This window comes from Nerophis lumbriciformis, linkage group LG06 (assembly GCF_033978685.3).
Source record: "Nerophis lumbriciformis linkage group LG06, RoL_Nlum_v2.1, whole genome shotgun sequence".
Lineage (NCBI taxonomy): Eukaryota > Metazoa > Chordata > Actinopteri > Syngnathiformes > Syngnathidae > Nerophis > Nerophis lumbriciformis.
In genome coordinates, this window is record NC_084553.2 from 46,719,223 (window position 1) to 46,737,368 (window position 18,146).

Sequence of the window (18,146 nt, forward strand, 5' to 3'; positions counted from 1 at the left end):
GGTAGTAGTGGGTTTCAGTAGGCCTTTAAGCAGCAAGCAGCCACCCTGACAATGCATTTAAAACTAGACAGAATGAAGCCTAGTTAGCGTCCAAATTCCCATTTACCGTCACGTTATCGTTAGTTACGTGGAGACCTCCAGCGATGAATCCTGGGGACTCTTCAGTGACGGTGTCCCGATATCGAGTGATTCTGTTGGCCCAGTTATGACTCACAGAGCCGTTCCAAGCAGCCTGGAAAGGTGACAACGGCAGATTGGATTCAACATATTTAAATTCACAGCAGTGGGAAAGATTCCACCCTCCCGCTTGCAGGTTCCGACCTTGGTTTCAGGTGCGAGACCCTCCCCTCCATCCTCGGAGTTGGCACTTGCCATCAGGCTCTGCTCCTCTGGGGCTCCTGCTGACGGTTGACTACATTCTTGGCCTGCGGAGGGCATTAGCGTTTCCAACTCGTGACTATCGCTGCACTCTGGCACATTAGCAGCACTGGGGTAGCCCCCTCTTTTGTACTGGGGGGTCGCAGTAGTGGAGTCTAGGGTGCCAGATAGCCCCCTATGTGAGGGGAGAGATAAAAGAGGCAACTATAGAGGGTATACATGGAAGACTATTAATATCAAACAGTACTGGTGTATGACTTTGAGGTGAGATAATGTCAAGTAGAATCATTACCTGGTCTTAGTGTTGCGAAAACTGAAACACATGCAGAGGAGGATGCATATAAGCCCCAGACACACACCGACGATGATGCCCGTCACTGCATGGATGTCCAACTCTGTTCAAAACAGCATGAAAAAAGATGTAGCCATTAATACTAAAATGTAACTCTATCATTACTTAATATTTAGAATGGTTTTTAATGTAATAAATATTAAATGTATTTATTTTGAAAGTGCTTTGTACGCAATATCTTTATTTAGGCAAGGCAAGTTTATCTTTAGAGCACATTTCGTGCAGAGGGTAATACAAGGTGCTTTTCATATGCATACAATTACATGAAGGCAAATAAAATCATAAACAAAAATCTAAATAATCAAAATCAAACTCAACTCCCCTCAAAATGGATTAACTCGCTGGAATAAAAAAGACAATATAACATATATCCATAAACGTGGACGCATGTGAAAAAGTGCAATAAATTTATCTGTACAGTAATCTATTTATTAAATTATATATATTTATATATATTTATATAGACTTATTTATTTATATATGCACCTTATTGCTTTTTTATCCTGCACTACCATGAGCTTATGTAACGAAATTTCGTTCTTATCTGTGCTGTAAAGTTCAAATTTGAATGACAATAAAAAGGAAGTCTAAGTCTAAGTTTAATTGCCATATGCACAGTCAAACACAATTATCTTCTAGAAGACTATTCCAGATTTAGCAGCATAAAACAAACACAACCTCATCATGTTTAGTATACATTACAGGCCAAAAGTTTGGACACACCTTCTCCTCATTCAATGCATTTTCTTTATTTGACATTTAGGATATTAAATATTACATTGCTCCTCTCTGAGCTGCCACCTTACCGTGGTAGAGGAGTTTGCGTGTCCCAATGATCCTAGGAGCTATGTTGTCCAGGGGTTTCTATGCCCCCTGGTAGGGTCTCCCAAGGCAAACTGGTCCTAGGTGAGGGATCAGACAAAGAGCAGCTCGAAGACCTCGATGAAGAACAAACACAAAGGACCCAGATTTCCCTCGCCCGGACGCAGGTCACCGGGGCCCCCCTCTGGAGCCAGGCCCGGAGGTGGGGCACGATGGCGAGCGCCTGGTGGCCGGGCCTGTCCCCATGGGGCCCGGCCGGGCACAGCCTGAAGAGGCAACGTGGGTCCCCCCTCCAATGGGCTCACCACCCATAGCAGGGGCCATAGAGGTCGGGTGCAGTGTGAGCTGGGCGGCAGCCGAGGGCAGGGCGCTTGGCGGTCCGATCCTCGGCCACATAAGCTGGCTCTTGGGACGTGGAACGTCACTTCGCTGGGGGGGAGGGAGCCTGAGCTAGTGCGTGAGGTGAAGTTCCGGCTAGATATAGTCGGACTCACTTCGACGCACAGCAAGTGCTCTGGAACCACTTCTCTTGAGAGGGGCTGGACTCTCTTCCACTTTGGCGTTGCCGGCAGTGAGAGGCGACGGGCTGGGGTGGCAATTCTTGTTGCCCCTCGGCTCAAAGCCTGCACGTTGGAGTTCAACCCGGTGGACGAGAGGGTAGCTTCCCTCCGCCTTCGGGTGGGGGGACGGGTCCTGACTGTTGTTTGCGTTTACGCGCCAAACGGCAGCTCAGAGTACCCACCCTTTTTGGATTCACTCGAGGGAGTACTGGAGAGTGCTCCCCCGGGTGATTCCCTCGTTCTACTGGGGGACTTCAACGCTCATGTTGGCAGCGACAGTGAAACCTGGAGAGGTGAGATTGGGAAGAATGGCCGCCCGGATCTGAACCCGAGTGGTGTTCTGTTATTGGACTTTTGTGCTCGTCACAGATTGTCGATAACAAACACCATATTCAAACATAAGGGTGTCCATATGTGCACTTGGCACCAGGACACCCTAGGCCGCAGTTCCATGATCGACTTTGTAGTTGTGTCATCGGATTTGCGGTCTCATGTTTTGGACACTCGGGTGAAGAGAGGGGCGGAGCTTTCTACCGATCACCACCTGGTGGTGAGTTGGCTGCGATGGTGGGGGAGGATGCCGGACAGACCTGGCAGGCAAACGCATTGTGAGGGTTTGCTGGGAACGCCTGGCAGAGTCTCCTGTCAGAGAGAGTTTCAATTCCCACCTCCGGAAGAACTTTGAACATGTCACGAGGGAGGCGCTGGACATTGAGTCCGAGTGGACGATGTTCCGTACCTCTGTTGTCGAGGCGGCCGATTGGAGCTGTGGCCGCAAGGTAGTTGGTGCCTGTCGTGGCGGTAATCCTAGAACCCGTTGGTGGACGCCGGCGGTGAGGGATGCCGTCAGGCTGAAGAAGGAGTCCTATCGGGTTCTTTTGGCTCATGGGACTCCTGAGGCAGCAGACAGGTACCGACAGGCCAAGCGGTGTGCGGCTTCAGCGGTCGCGGAGGCAAAAACTCGGACATGGGAGGAGTTCGGGGAGGCCATGGAAAAAGACTTCCGGACGGCTTCGAAGCAATTCTGGACCACCATCCGCCGCCTCAGGAAGGGGAAGCAGTGCAGTGTCAACACCGTGTATGGTGGGGATGGTGCTCTGCTAACCTCGACTGCGGATGTTGTGGATCGGTGGAGGGAATACTTCGAAGACCTCCTCAATCCTACCAGCAGCAAGGCCCCGGGGGTGGATGAGATACGCCCGGAGTTCCTTAAGGCTCTGGATGTTGTGGGGCTGTCTTGGTTGACAAGACTCTGCAACATCGCGTGGACATCGGGGGCGGTACCTCTGGATTGGCAGACCGGGGTGGTGGTTCCTCTCTTTAAGAAGGGGAACCGGAGGGTGTGTTCCAACTATCGTGGGATCACACTCCTCAGCCTTCCCGGTAAGGTCTATTCAGGTGTACTGGAGAGGAGGCTACGCCGGATAGTCGAACCTCGGATTCAGGAGGAACAGTGTGGTTTTCGTCCTGGTCGTGGAACTGTGGACCAGCTCTATACTCTCGGCAGGGTCATTGAGGGTGCATGGGAGTTTGCCCAACCAGTCCACATGTGCTTTGTGGACTTGGAGAAGGCATTCGACCGTGTACCCCGGGAAGTCCTGTGGGGAGTGCTCAGAGAGTATGGGGTAACGGACTGTCTTATTGTGGCAGTTCGCTCCCTGTATGATCAGTGCCAGAGTTTGGTCCGCATTGCCGGCAGAAAGTCGGACACGTTTCCAGTGAGGGTTGGACTCCGCCAAGGCTGCCCTTTGTCACCGATTCTGTTCATAACCTTTATGGACAGAATTTCTAGACGCAGTCAGGGCGTTGAGGGGATCTGGTTTGGTGGCTGCAGGATTAGGTCTCTGCTATTTGCAGATGATGTGGTCCTGATGGCTTCCTCTGGCCAAGATCTTCAGCTCTCGCTGGATCGGTTCGCAGCCGAGTGTGAAGCGACTGGGATGGGAATCAGCACCTCCAAGTCCGAGTCCATGGTTCTCTCCCGGAAAAGGGTGAAGTGCCATCTCCGGGTTGGGGAGGAGATCTTTCCCCAAGTGGAGGAGTTCAAGTACCTCGGAATCTTGTTCACGAGTGGGGGAAGAGTGGATCGTGAGATCGACAGGCGGATCGGTGCGGCATCTTCAGTAATGCGGACGCTGTATCGATCCGTTGTGGTGAAGAAGGAGCTGAGCCGGAAGGCAAAGCTCTCGATTTACCGGTCGATCTACGTTCCCATCCTCACCTATGGTCATGAGCTTTGGGTCATGACCGAAAGGACAAGATCACGGGTACAAGCGGCCGAAATGAGTTTCCTCCGCCGAGTGGCGGGGCTCTCCCTTAGAGATAGGGTGAGAAGCTCTGTCATTCGGGGGGAGCTCAAAGTAAAGCCGCTGCTCCTCCACATCGAGAGGAGCCAGATGAGGTGGTTCGGGCATCTGGTCAGGATGCCACCCGAACGCCTCCCTAGGAAGGTGTTTCGGGCACGTCCGACCGGTAGGAGGCCACGGGGAAGACCCAGGACACGCTGGGAAGACTATCTCTCCCGGCTGGCCTGGGAACGCCTCGGGATCCCCCGGGAGGAGCTGGACGAAGTGGCTGGGGAGAGGGAAGTCTGGGCTTCCCTGCTTAAGTTGCTGCCCCCGCGACCCGACCTCGGATAAGCGGAAGAAGATGGATGGATGGATGGAAATATTACATTGGAGTTATGTACTTAATAAAAGTTGAAATAACTGAAAACGTGTTTTATATTCTGGTTTCTTCAAAATAGCCACCCTTTGCTCTGATTACTGTTTTGCACACTCTTGGCATTCTCTCGATGAGCTTTAAGCACACCTCTGAAGTGCAAACCATTTCAGGTGACTGCCTTTTGAAGTTCATCGAGAGAATGCCAAAAGTGTGCAAAACAGTATTCAGAGCAAAGGGTGGCTATTTTGAAGAAACTAGAATATAAAACATGTTTTCAGTTATTTCACCTTTTTTTTGTTAAGTACATAACTCCACATGTGTTCATTCATAGTTTTGATGCCTTCAGTGACAATCTACAATGTAAATCGTCATGAAAATAAAGAAAATGCATTGAATGAGAAGGTGTGTCCAAACTTTTGGCCTGTACTGTATATACATTTGGTATTTATTTACTAAGATCATGTATTATTAATCTCTTCTTTTTTTCTGCTACGTTACCAACATGTTGAATTGTGCAAGTAGAAACAGGTAATTTTGTTAAGTATGCTGGAAAAAAAATAACCAATACCATTAATTGGCTAATTTTATGTCATCATCCCTAATAATGATAGTATAAATGCTGTCAATCAATTAAAAAACAATTATTTAATAATGATCTAAAACTATTTAATCCCTTTTTTTAATTACACCAAAAAATAATCTAAGAAAAGCCCTCACCTTAGTATTTTCACGAACATTCATTACATTATTATAAAGATAGCTGTACAAACAAAAAAATATGTTACATGTCAATAGACATGCAATGTATCCCTATATTGATTCACAAATGTGTTATAATAGTATAAAGTCACATAAAGGTGGGTCTAAAACACACAAGTCATTTCTTCATCTCTGTGTGACAGATAAATGTGTTACACTACAAAAAAGAAATGTCTATTAATGGTGTGAGTGTATTAAAACAATTGCTAACTTGATAGCACACGCAAATCTGATCTACTAAAATTGTGCTCATAGGATTGTGTCTTTCAAGTGAGCAGAATAGGGAGCACAATCCATTTAGAGCGTCTGTCTTCATGAATATGTAGAATAAATGCTGATTAACAGAACACCCACAATACCGGGAGTAGGGGATGCAAATGTAAATATTTAGAACACACAGTGCGAATCATCAAGTCTGAAACTGTTGTGCGGGCACTATTTTCAGTATTTACCTACAAACCCTGTGTCCATATGAGTTGGGAAATTGTGTTAGATGTAAATATAAACGGAATACAATGATTTGCAAATCCTTTTCAACCCATATTCAATTGAATGCACTACAAAGACAAGATATTTGATGTTCAAACTCATAAACTTAATTTTTCTTTGCAAATAATAATTAACTTAGAATTTCATGGCTGCAACACGTGCCAAAGTAGTTGGGAAAGGGCATGTTCACCACTGTGTTACATGGCCTTTCCTTTTAACAACACTCAACATTTGGGAACTGAGGAGACACATTTGTTAAGCTTTTCAGGTGGAATTATGTCCCATTCTTGCTTGATGTACAGCTTAAGTTGTTCAATAGTCCGGGGTCTCCGTTGTGGTATTTTAGGCTTCATAATGCGCCACACATTTTCAATGGGAGAGAGGTCTGGACTACAGGCAGGCCAGTCTAGTACCCGCACTCTTTTACTATGAAGCCACGTTGATGTAACACGTGGCTTGGCATTGTCTTGCTGAAATAAGCAGGGGCGTCCATGGTAACGTTGCTTGGATGGCAACATATGTTGCTCCAAAACCTGTATGTACCTTTCAGCATTAATGGCGCCTTCACAGATGTGTAAGTTATCCATGTCTTGGGCACAAATACACCCCCATACCATCACAGATGCTGGCTTTTCAACTTTGCGCCTATAACAATCCGGATGGTTCTTTTCCTCTTTGGTCCGGAGGACACGAAGTCCACAGTTTCCAAAAACAATTTGATATGTGGACTCGTCAGACCACAGAATACTTTTCCACTTTGTATCAGTCCATCTTAGATGAGCTCAGGCCCAGCGAAGCCGACAGCGTTTCTGGGTGTTGTTGATAAACGGTTTTCGCCTTGCATAGGAGAGTTTTAACTTGCACTTACAGATGTAGCAACCAACTGTAGTTACTGACAGTGGGTTTCTGAAGTGTTCTTGAGCCCATGTGGTGATATCCTTTACACACTGATGTCGCTTGTTGATACAGTACAGCCTGAGGGATCGAAGGTCACGGGCTTAGCTGCTTACATGGAGTGATTTCTCCAGATTCTCTGAACCCTTTGATGATATTATGGACCGTAGATGGTGAAATCACTAAATTCCTTGCAATAGCTGGTTGAGAAAGGTTTTTCTTAAACTGTTCAACGATTTGCTCACGCATTTGTTGACAAAGTGGTGACCCTCGCCCCATCCTTGTTTGTGAATGACTGAGCATTTCATGGAATCTACTTTTATACCCGATCATGGCACCCACCTGTTCCCAATTTGCCTGTTCACCTGTGGGATGTTCCAAATAAGTGTTTGATGAGCATTCCTCAACTTTATCAGTATTTATTGCCACCTTTCCCAACTTCTTTGTCACATGTTGCTGGCATCAAATTCTCAAGTGAATGATTATTTGCAAAAAAAAAAATGTTTATCAGTTTGAACATCAAATATGTTGTCTTTGTAGCATATTCAACTTAATATGGGTTGAAAATGATTTGCAAATCATTGTATTCCGTTTATATTTACATCTAACACAATTTCCCAACTCATATGGAAACGGGGTTTGTATGTCTAGAAAGGACGTGCAAACTGACAGTTGTGCATCAAGCATAATCGCCTCCTGTGAGAATGGAGGCGATTATGCTTCAGTTTATGCTTGTCAAAATATATGGACTGTCAAAAATACAAATATTACACATAACGTCTATTCAGCGATATCATTTTTAATAATTTTAGATCTGCTGGATGACTTAAAGGGCTGATTAAAAACAAATTCAATTCACGCGCTCTATTGGTGTTTTGAAAATGGCGTTCATTTTTTAATTTAGGAAATATATATATTATAGTATACAGTATCTTCTATATGAAACAACGTCTTGCAATATGCATTTTCCTGCATTTGGATCATTCCCATTTTATAGTTTGCACACGCCGTTTAGCGCGTCACATTGGGATCTAAGATCAGGTCCATATTGCTCTAATTAAATGCAATTATTGCGATAATTCCACACCCCTCAATAATATACAGTAGGGAAGGGATTTACCCATTCCTGGGTAGGTCTTGCATGAGAAGAATATGGGGGGTGAATAATCTTGCAGCGCAGTCTGCTGAAAATAATGCTAAGCGCCACTCAACATAGCAACTGACGCTGTGGTCAAAGTTGGAATTGCCACAAAACACATTTTAACACTCAATAACAGTGGAGGTTGCACCCCCCAATTTGTCCCGTTTTATGTGTCAGGTAAATCGCAACGAATGGGGCCATATGAATCCCCTTCTTACTGTAAAAATGAGTATAATAATGATTATTAATATTATTGTTTTTATTAGTATTCATCTTCATTTACAGAATGGCTGGATTGGATGTACTGTAATGTATGTAATATGTTTTTATACCTATAGATCGCTTTTTCCACATACACAGCTCAAAACAAGCAACCATCTCTATGCAGTATGTAAAGGAGCAGCAAACCCAGAGTTGTACTTTTTATTATTTTAGCAGAAAACTACCCTTCCAAAAAAAAATAAAGTTACGTTTAAAATCGACACATTGGCGAATTCATTTCGGTCTAGAAGCCAGTAAAGAGAATCCCGTGAAGCCTATTTATCCGAGACAAAGCTACATTTACTAGTAATTCAGGGCAGGTATTCAACTGCCTTCATTGATATTCATGTATGCCGGCTATCTTTTGGCAGCCTGGACGCAGAGGAGAGAAGAAACAGATGGCCAGAGTCTGCAGCCACACAACTCCTGTGTCACTTCCATTCACTCTGCATAGCGGCAGCTACAAAATAACCCTATTACACTTTGTAATTAAATATACACTATACACACATGCGATACACTTGGCACGTACCATATTGGTGAGGGGGAATGTGAACGTCCTTTACAAGCGAATAAGGCCCCGGCCCCACCTCCGTCGACGCTCCCAACTTGAAAAAGTAGCGGCTGCCACTGGACAAGCCTCGCACCACAACACTGGTGATGCTCCCTGTAGGCAGAGAAACACACAATGAGGACTGGTTACACCTTGTGTTTATGTTGGGAATAGGAATAGCTTTTATTTATGTTGCGTAGTCGCTCTATCTTGAAGCATAATTGATTTACGACCTGGCAGGAAACAGCAGAGTAGCCATCGTGATTCAAACGGTAAGTAAAGAGAAAGAGAAGGACCATTATTCATCATCATGGTACAGTAAATATTGCAATATACAACACAGACTACGGGAATGGAGCTAGGTTTTCCAAAGTCAGCGTTTTTAGCAGGCCTACGTCCACAGTTTAAACGTGTGCTTTAAATGTTGACGTCTTCTAGTGCTCTCTCCTGTGGGTCAATTAAGCTTTTCAACCCGGCCCGCCGGGCTTTTCCATATTTTTTTTTTTAAACGTTTACCATCAAAACTGGGGGCGCCAATATGATGTGCAGTGCATTTTTCAAATTACAGTAAGCCTTGAACTTGAAGTTTGTTGCATATTTGTTACATTTTGCTTTATTGGGAAAGATCGATCTCGAGACAGTCGTCTGGGAAGTAAAGAGGAGAGACGTTCATATGTTCTTGATATTCAGTGTTTTATCGTTCATAGTTAATATTACAAATCCCACATTATTTTTTTTCCTGTACCGTATTTTTCGGACTATAAGTCGATGTTTTTTTCATAGTTTGGCCGTGGGTGCGACGTATACTCCGGAGCGACTTATGTGTGAAATTATTAACACATTATTGTAAAATATCAAATAATATTATTTATCTCATTCGTGTGAGCGACAAAGAAAATGTCCGCAATCGTCACACACACGTCAGCAATCGTCACTCACACGCCAACCAATAAGAATTCGGCGGGGGCGGGTCATGGCAGAAGTGCATTGTGGGCCATGGTATGCTAACTGCTATATGCTATACGCATACTTGCCAACCTTGAGACCTCCGATTTCTGGAGGTGGGGGGTGGGGGGTGGGGGGGGCGTGGTCGGGGGCGTGGCTAAGAGGGGAGGAGTATATTTAGAGCTAGAATTCACCAAGTCAAGTATTTCATATATATAAGAAATACTTGACTTTCAGTGAATTCTAGCTATATATATATATATATATTTATTTTATTATATATATATATATATATATATATAAAAATAAAAGAAATACTTGAATTTCATTTATTTACACATATACACACACACATAACACTCATCTACTCATTGTTGTGTTAAGGGTTGAATTGTCCATCCTTGTTCTATTCTCTGTCACTATTTTTCTAACTATGCTGAACACCCTTTCACAGGTACCCAGAAAGGTTTCGAGTACCACCCAAAAAACTGAATCTCTGAAGACAGTATAAAAATATGTGTTAAAGGTGTACAAATACTGTTTGTATAATAAGCATGTTATTGTTTACAAATGAGGGTTAAGAGTTCAGTACTAAAAAAAAAAAAAAGAATGTGGCTTAAGTACTGTTTTTTAATTGAGCTGCTGTGCTATGTTTGTCTGTTGCCATCTCCTGGTGAATGTTGGCTATAGCGTACTGGGGTTACTTTTTGGTTGGCCAACGATTTACGTGGTGTTGCGCACCTGACGTCAAGTGTGTGAGTCTGTTCTGAAGTCTAAGAGACGTACTTCATCACCTCGCCTGGTTATTGCCTCCAACTCAATATATTACAAGAACATTGCTGTTTACGGCAGACGAACTGCTTTACAGTAGAATAAAACATGACTGCTGTTGTTGTGTGTTGTTACCGCGCTGGGAGGACGTTAATGAAACTGCCTAACAATAAACCCACATAAGAAACCAAGAACTCGCCCTCGATCATTCTACAGTTATAACGTGTTTGGGCAGGCATGCTGTTTATATTGTGGGAAAGCGGACGTGAATACAGGCTGTTGACACGTCACTCAGGTCCGCATGGAGCTGGAGGGGGCGTGGCTTCCAGCTCCGCCTGAATTTCGGGAGATTTTCGGGAGAACATTTGTCCCGGGAGGTTTTCGGGAGAGGCGCTGAATTTCGGGAGTCTCCCGGAAAATCCGGGAGGGTTGGCAAGTATGGCTATACGTTACTTCCGGAGCTATTAAAATGGATCACATCAACAATCGCGGTAACTTATAAAAACTGAGAAGGACTGAACTAAAATGGCACCGAAAAGGAAATCATATACTGCAGATTACAAGCTGGACGTAGTGAAATATGCTGCAGAAAACAGCAATCGAGCAGCAGAAAGAAAGGACGCTAGCGGGGCGCATACCAGAGGCGACACCGAGGAAAAAGATTTCATGGGATTTAGCGATCGGGAGTGACAGATTGTTTGGTAAACGTATAGCATGTTCTATATGTTATAGTTACTTGAATGACTCTTGCCATGATGTGTTGCGTTAACATACCAGGCACATTCTCAGTTGGTTATTTATGCGTCATATAACATACACTTATTCAGCCTGTTGTTCACTATTCTTTATTTATTTTAAATTGCCTTTCAAATGTCTATTCTTGGTGTTGGATTTTATGAAATACATTTCCCCAAAAAATGTGACTTATACTTATATATGTTTTTTTCCTTCTTTATTGTGCATTTTCGGCCGGTGCGACGTATACTCCGGAGCGACTTATAGTCTGAAAAATACGGTACATTCTTTTATTCAGCGAAAAGGCTGTAAAGGTTGGCCCAGTTTTGCACAAAGAAACTCATGTAAAATGTCACTTTATGAAAGACAACGCCCTTTATGTATTGAGGCGCTCATTTTTAGTGCTTGTGTCAAAAGATAGCAGTGCTGTGTTTGAATCCTGGTTGAAGTAGAGTTGGGAATTTTTAAATTTCAATGTTTTTTAATATTGTTAAAATGATTATTTTCCCCCCAAAAATTAATTATTTATTCATTTATTTTTCCTGTGAATTTGTTGTATTACAAAACATGCATGTTGGGGAAGACCAATGTTCCAATATTCCACGCACAAAGTGACCCAGGAAAATAAAATACAAATTAAAATCAACACTTTGTAATTATCCTCCTTTTTGTGCACGACCTCCTGGTGATTTTCTATGGTGCACCAGACATACTTAGCTATTCTTTTTGTTTCTTTGGCACTTTTCTATTTTTTGTGAGTTCTAACTATTTATTTTCTAGCTGCATTTGGGTGAGACGGGTGGACTGGTAACCAGCCAATCGCAAGACACAAATAGACAAATATTAACAGTCACATTCACACCAATTAGGAGTCTTCAATTAACCCAAAATGCTTATTTTTGGAATGCGGGACAAGGCTGAAGTACCCAGAGGAAACCCACCCACTCATGAGAAGAACATGTAACCAATGTTCCCTCTAAGCTGCGCGCTTGGGCAATCGCGCACTGCTCGCACATTCTCAGCGCACAAGAAAATCTATGCAGCGCATAAAATAAAATTCAACATAAACGTATTACCGTATTTTTCGGAGTATAAGTCGCACCTGCCGAAAATGCATAATAAAGAAGGAAAAAAACATATATAAATCGCACTGGAGCCCAGCCAAACTATGAAAAAAACTGCGACTTATAGTCCGAAAAATACGGTAATTAATATCTAATATTAGTCCTAATCGTATCTAATCAATTAAACCAATAATAATAATACTAATAATAATAATTTTGTTTTCTGTACCATTTTGCAACGTAACTCAGTGAGTGACAGGTGTCCAGCCAATGATACGATTCGGTTCACTTACGCTACGCAGCCAATCATAGCATTGACACTATTGATATTGACAATAGCATGAACAATTTGACAGTGCTTGCATATGGACCCTGCCCATTCGCGCCGTGCAGGATAGCTAGCTAACAACAGTGCGGCGGAGTTACGATGTTGTACCGAAATCTGTTACCCATCGGAATTTGTAACTCCAGGGGGCGATGTTCCCATGGCGTTTGTTTGATGGTTAAACGGAAAGCCCAAAGAGGAGGAGAAGAAGAACGCTTGCGTAAATGGCGTAAACTATCCTTAATGCTGAAACGTCAGTTGTCAGAATTTCAGCATTAATAAATTACACATATTCTGGAAATCAATGACTTACTTTCATTATAGTATGAGTCCATTGTTATTATTAATGCTGAAATTCTGACAACTGACGTTTCAGCATTAAGGAACATCGCCCCCTGGAGTTACAAATTCCGATGGGTAACAGATTTCGGTACAACAACGAGACGCAAATGCTAACCCCTTATCATGGCGAAACGAACGGGCAGCATCTACTCACCAAGCCATTGTAAAAAAGAAATGCGGTTCTTTTAAGATGGAATGGCTGTCGGAGTATGTTCAAATAGAAGAACAAGCGGTGAAACTGGGTGAGATTTTTTCTTTTTCGAGTGAGACGGGTCTACTCTGCAAAACATGCCGCGAAGCTAAAGTAGCGAATGAGTTTTCCGAGGGGGAAAATGTGGACTGAATGGAAGTTGGACTACCTCAAGCGTCACATTCAGCAGAAAAGTCATTTGAAAGCTGTTGGAATTGTACGAAGACTCAAGATGGGACAGGGGATTGGCACATTATTGCGGGAAAACGCAAAAGACAGAGAGAAAAGGAACGAGCTGTCACGAGACAAAGCCATCAACCTGGACAAAGTGTACAACCATTGGAGAAGTGAGAAGGACAGATGTGAAAAATAAGGTACAATTTAAGTCAGATTTGTGCATATTCTAGTGACATTTATTAAGATGTTTTACTTATGGATATTAATCATTAAATTATGTTACTACTAGATAATTTATGGGTAGTAGAAATGATAATAGAAAACTGAGTAATTACATATTTTACAGACAGAGTTAAAGGAATTTACACTGTATCACAAGCTACAGCACACGTCATTGTGCAGAATGTGAATGTTTTAATGTGAACAGAATGTTATGTCTGAGCGGTGTATATATCATTTCTTCCAGAACAGGACCCTCACCCAGGCCACAACTGGACCTCACCCAGGCCAAAGCAGGACTCTTCCCATGGCCAAAGCAGGACTCTTCCCATGGCCAAAGTAAAACTCTTCCCATGGCCAAAGCAAGACTCTTCCCATGGCCAAAGCAGGACTCTTCCCATGGCCAAAGTAAAACTCTTCCCATGGCCAAAGCAGAACTCTTCTCATGGCCAAAGCAGAACTCTTCCCATGGCCAAAGCAGAACTCTTCCCATGGCCAAAGCAAGACTCTTCCCATGGCCAAAGCAGAACTCTTCCCATGGCCAAAGCAGAACTCTTCCCATGGCCAAAGCAGAACTCTTCCCATGGCCAAAGCAGAACTCTTCCCATGGCCAAAGCAAGACTCTTCCCATGGCCAAAGCAGAACTCTTCCCATGGCCAAAGCAGAACTCTTCCCATAGCCAAAGCAGAACTATTCCCATTGCCAAAGCAGAACTCTTCCCATGGCCAAAGCAGGACTCTTCCCATGGCCAAAGCAGGACTCTTCCCATGGCCAAAGCAAGACTCTTCCCATGGCCAAAGCAGAACTCTTCCCATAGCCAAAGCAGAACTATTCCCATTGCCAAAGCAGAACTCTTCCCATGGCCAAAGCAGGACTCTTCCCATGGCCAAAGCAGGACTCTTCCCATGGCCAAAGCAAGACTCTTCCCATGGCCAAAGCAGAACTCTTCCCATGGCCAAAGCAGAACTCTTCCCATGGCCAAAGCAGAACTCTTCCCATGGCCAAAGCAGAACTCTTCCCATGGCCAAAGCAGGACTCTTCCCATGGCCAAAGCAAGACTCTTCCCATGGCCAAAGCAGAACTCTTCCCATGGCCAAAGCAGGACTCTTCCCATGGCCAAAGCAGGACTCTTCCCATGGCCAAAGCAAGACTCTTCCCATGGCCAAAGCAGAACTCTTCCCATGGCCAAAGCAGAACTCTTCCCATGGCCAAAGCAGAACTCTTCCCATGGCCAAAGCAGAACTCTTCCATTGGCCAAAGCAGAACTCTTCCCATGGCCAAAGCAAAACTCTTCCCATGGCCAAAACAGAACTCTTCCCATGGCCAAAGCAGAACTCTTCCCATGGCCAAAGCAGAACTCTTCCCATGGCCAAAGCAGAACTCTTCCCATGGCCAAAGCAAAACTCTTCCCATGGCCAAAGCAGGACTCTTCCCATGGCCAAAGCAGGACTCTTCACATGGCCAAAGCAGGACTCTTCCCATGGCCAAGCAGGACTCTCATATAAAACATACTACACATCTCATGAACAACAAGATTTTTGTCTTTTTCCTTTAAAGTTTGTCAAATCACTTATATTAAAAGTAAACTAGTGAAAATTGCTGCTGTAATTTGATTATTTTAGTAAGCCATGTAACTTGCTATGATCCAAGGTTTTGAACAGGTGTGTGGCCACAGCGTGCACATCTGATGTTGCTCACAGTGGTCCTCAGTGTGCTCAGGGAGCTTGTGTGTATGCCCAGACACATGAAAAATTAGAGGGAACATTGCATGTAACTCCACATGGAGATGCCAAAACAGAGATTCAAACCATCGATCACTTGACTGTGTGGCCAACGTGCTCACCACGAGGCAATAGTGTGGCCTCTCTTTGGGTAGGTACATGTAGACCTGGGCTGATAAAATATTTTGTTGGACAATATATTGTCGCACAGATTATTGCTGATAAACAATATTATTGTCTGTCTTATTTTGAGACCAAATTAGGCACTAATGTACCGTATTTTCTGGACTACAAGCCACTCATTTTTTCCAATGCTTTGAACCCCGCGGCTTATAAAACAGTGCGTCTAAATTAGGGATTTGTCTTTGTCAACGACCATAGTATTTTGGAATCAACAAATAGTTTTCACACCGACAGACACACAGAAAAGGTGTGTTATTGTTAACGTTTGTGCTGTGGCGCCATCTTTTGGACGAGTTTGCTCACTGCAGGTTGGAAATATACTTCCTGTTTCATTCCTTGAACCGGAAGTAAAACCGTTCATCGTGTTTCTGCTCGAAAGGATTCTTCATACATCCCTCCAAGCAAATGTTTGTAAGTTTTACAATATAACTGAAATAATTCATACTTAATAAACTGTTCCATGTCTGTAGGAGTAGTGAAGTGAATTTTATTTATACAACGCCTTACTTTAGAGACTTAAAGCGCTTTACATAGTAAAACCCATTATCTACATATTTAAGCTACAAACCAGTGCAGGTGGCACTGGGAGCAGGTGGGTAAAGTGTCTTGCCCCACGCCGCCCCATAATAATAATAATGTAATGTAATCAAGCTAGTATCATTATCATTACCGAATATGCTAACAGATTTACAAGTATCTGTGTTAGTATTATTAACTTACAACATTATTTTTGTATTGTTTCAGTTTCTGAAATTCACCAAAACGTCACCGTGGATGTATTGAGTCTGTTTAGCTGATTGGAGAGCGAGCTTCCGTAGCTTGTGGGTCCATGACGATGACGTCTGTTTTGTTTGATCAGCCGTTTTACCGCCGAGTGACAGGCACCGTTTGGAAACAAATAAGATATGTAAATAAACATTTAAAAAATATTTTGTACCGGTATATAGCTATGGCTTGTGGTCCGGTGCGGCTAATATATGTAAAAATATTTTTTTTCCTAAAATTTGGTGGGTGCGGATTTAAAAACCGGTGCACTCTATAACCCAGAAAATATGGTAATCATAGTATGTAACAATAATAATGCAAGTAACCTTTCAAACACAATCAACTTTTTTTTCATTAGCATTTTTTACCATTGCAATTGGAAGGCCAATAACTTTTAATATCCTAATTAAGGAAACAGACAGTAAAAATAAAGTTGACTCTGAAAAGAAAAAAATACATGTCAATAAATATTAAACATCTTGAGTGCAATGTTCTCTTTAATTGGAAAAACTTGGTCAGATGTCTTTTTTGTTGTTGTTTCCATCACTTTCCAACAAACCAAAATGTTTACACAACAGGACATTTGGCTTTGCAATAATCTTTTTTTCTTCTAATTTTTATTATCTTGCGATGCTTCTCACTAGTGCAGGGCTCTTTAGCGCTGCCCTACTGGCTCCCTGGAGCTTTTTCAAAAATGTATGAAAATAGAAAAAGATGTAGGAGGACACATGACACAATGCTCCCTAATTGTTAGAAATCCCACTGTTTATATTAAACATGATTCTCTGATGAGAGTATTTGGCGAGCGCCGTTTTGTCCTCATTTTGGCGGTCCTTGAACTCACCGTAATTTGTTTACATGTATAACTTTCTTCAACATGCCAGAGAAATACATATTTTATGCCACTCCTTTGTCTCATTTTGTCCACCAAACGTTTTATACTGTGCGTGAATACACAAAGGTGAGCTTTGTTGATGTTATTGACTTGTGTGGAGTGCTAATCAGGCATATTTGGTCACTGCATGACTGCAAGCTAATCGATGCTAACATGCTATTTAGGCTAGCTGTATGTACATATTGCATCATTATGCCTCGTTTGTAGGTATATTTGAGCTCATTTAATTTCCTATGTCCTCTGTGTATTCAATTTGTATCTGCATTTCTCATGACGTATTATCTGTATGTTATATTGGCTGCATTTATGATAGTTGTTTGTGTGCCATGTTGTTCCAGACCACAGCAAACGTTACCCAGTATACTACTAGTATACTACTAGTGGTACGCGTGCTCCATCTAGTGGTATGCCAAATATTTGATTCTTTACTCAAGCAGTGTTTTATTTTCCTAAATGTAAAGACAGTGTTACTGTTCAAACTGTTTAATGTTACAGTGTCCAAAATATTAAATATACTTGTTAAATAAAACCGCTGCCTTGTTTTTAACGAATACTTAGGCCTAATATGCTACTGTATTTTATTGATAGTCATTATGGTGGTACTTTTAAGTTTTTTCTGATATGCTACTTGGTGAAAAAAGTTTGAGAACCATTGGACTAAACAACACAGACAAGGCAGTTTATCGATACCGGCAAACTTATCGAGAATATCTTTCAAGTATCGTTCGATTAATTGACTTATTGATTATCAGCCCAGGCCTCGCTACATTTTATAATAGTAAAATGCGACATTTTCGTGGAAGTAAAAGGTTATCGTGATACTCTATACCGGGGGTTTCAAACGTACGGCCCAAGGGCCAGATCAGGCCTGCGAACAGGTTTTATCCGGCCCGTGAGATGAGTTTGCTAAGGATAAAAATTAACCTGAAATTTTTGAATGA

The 18,146-nt window shown here is 42.9% G+C and overlaps 1 protein-coding gene across 3 annotated transcripts in view; it reads right to left on the minus strand.

Annotated features, from left to right (window-relative positions):
* The window catches only part of igdcc4 (immunoglobulin superfamily, DCC subclass, member 4), a 240,283-nt gene that overhangs the window by 18,076 nt on the left and 204,061 nt on the right, over positions 1-18,146 (minus strand). For all 3 annotated transcript variants that reach the window (XM_061964464.2, XM_061964463.2, XM_061964462.2), the window contains 4 exons: positions 8,853-8,987; positions 671-773; positions 322-553; positions 107-232 (listed from right to left, as the gene is read on the minus strand). In XM_061964464.2, coding sequence (XP_061820448.2) covers positions 107-232; positions 322-553; positions 671-773; positions 8,853-8,987 — 596 coding nt within the window. The remainder of the gene's footprint in view (positions 1-106; positions 233-321; positions 554-670; positions 774-8,852; positions 8,988-18,146) is intronic.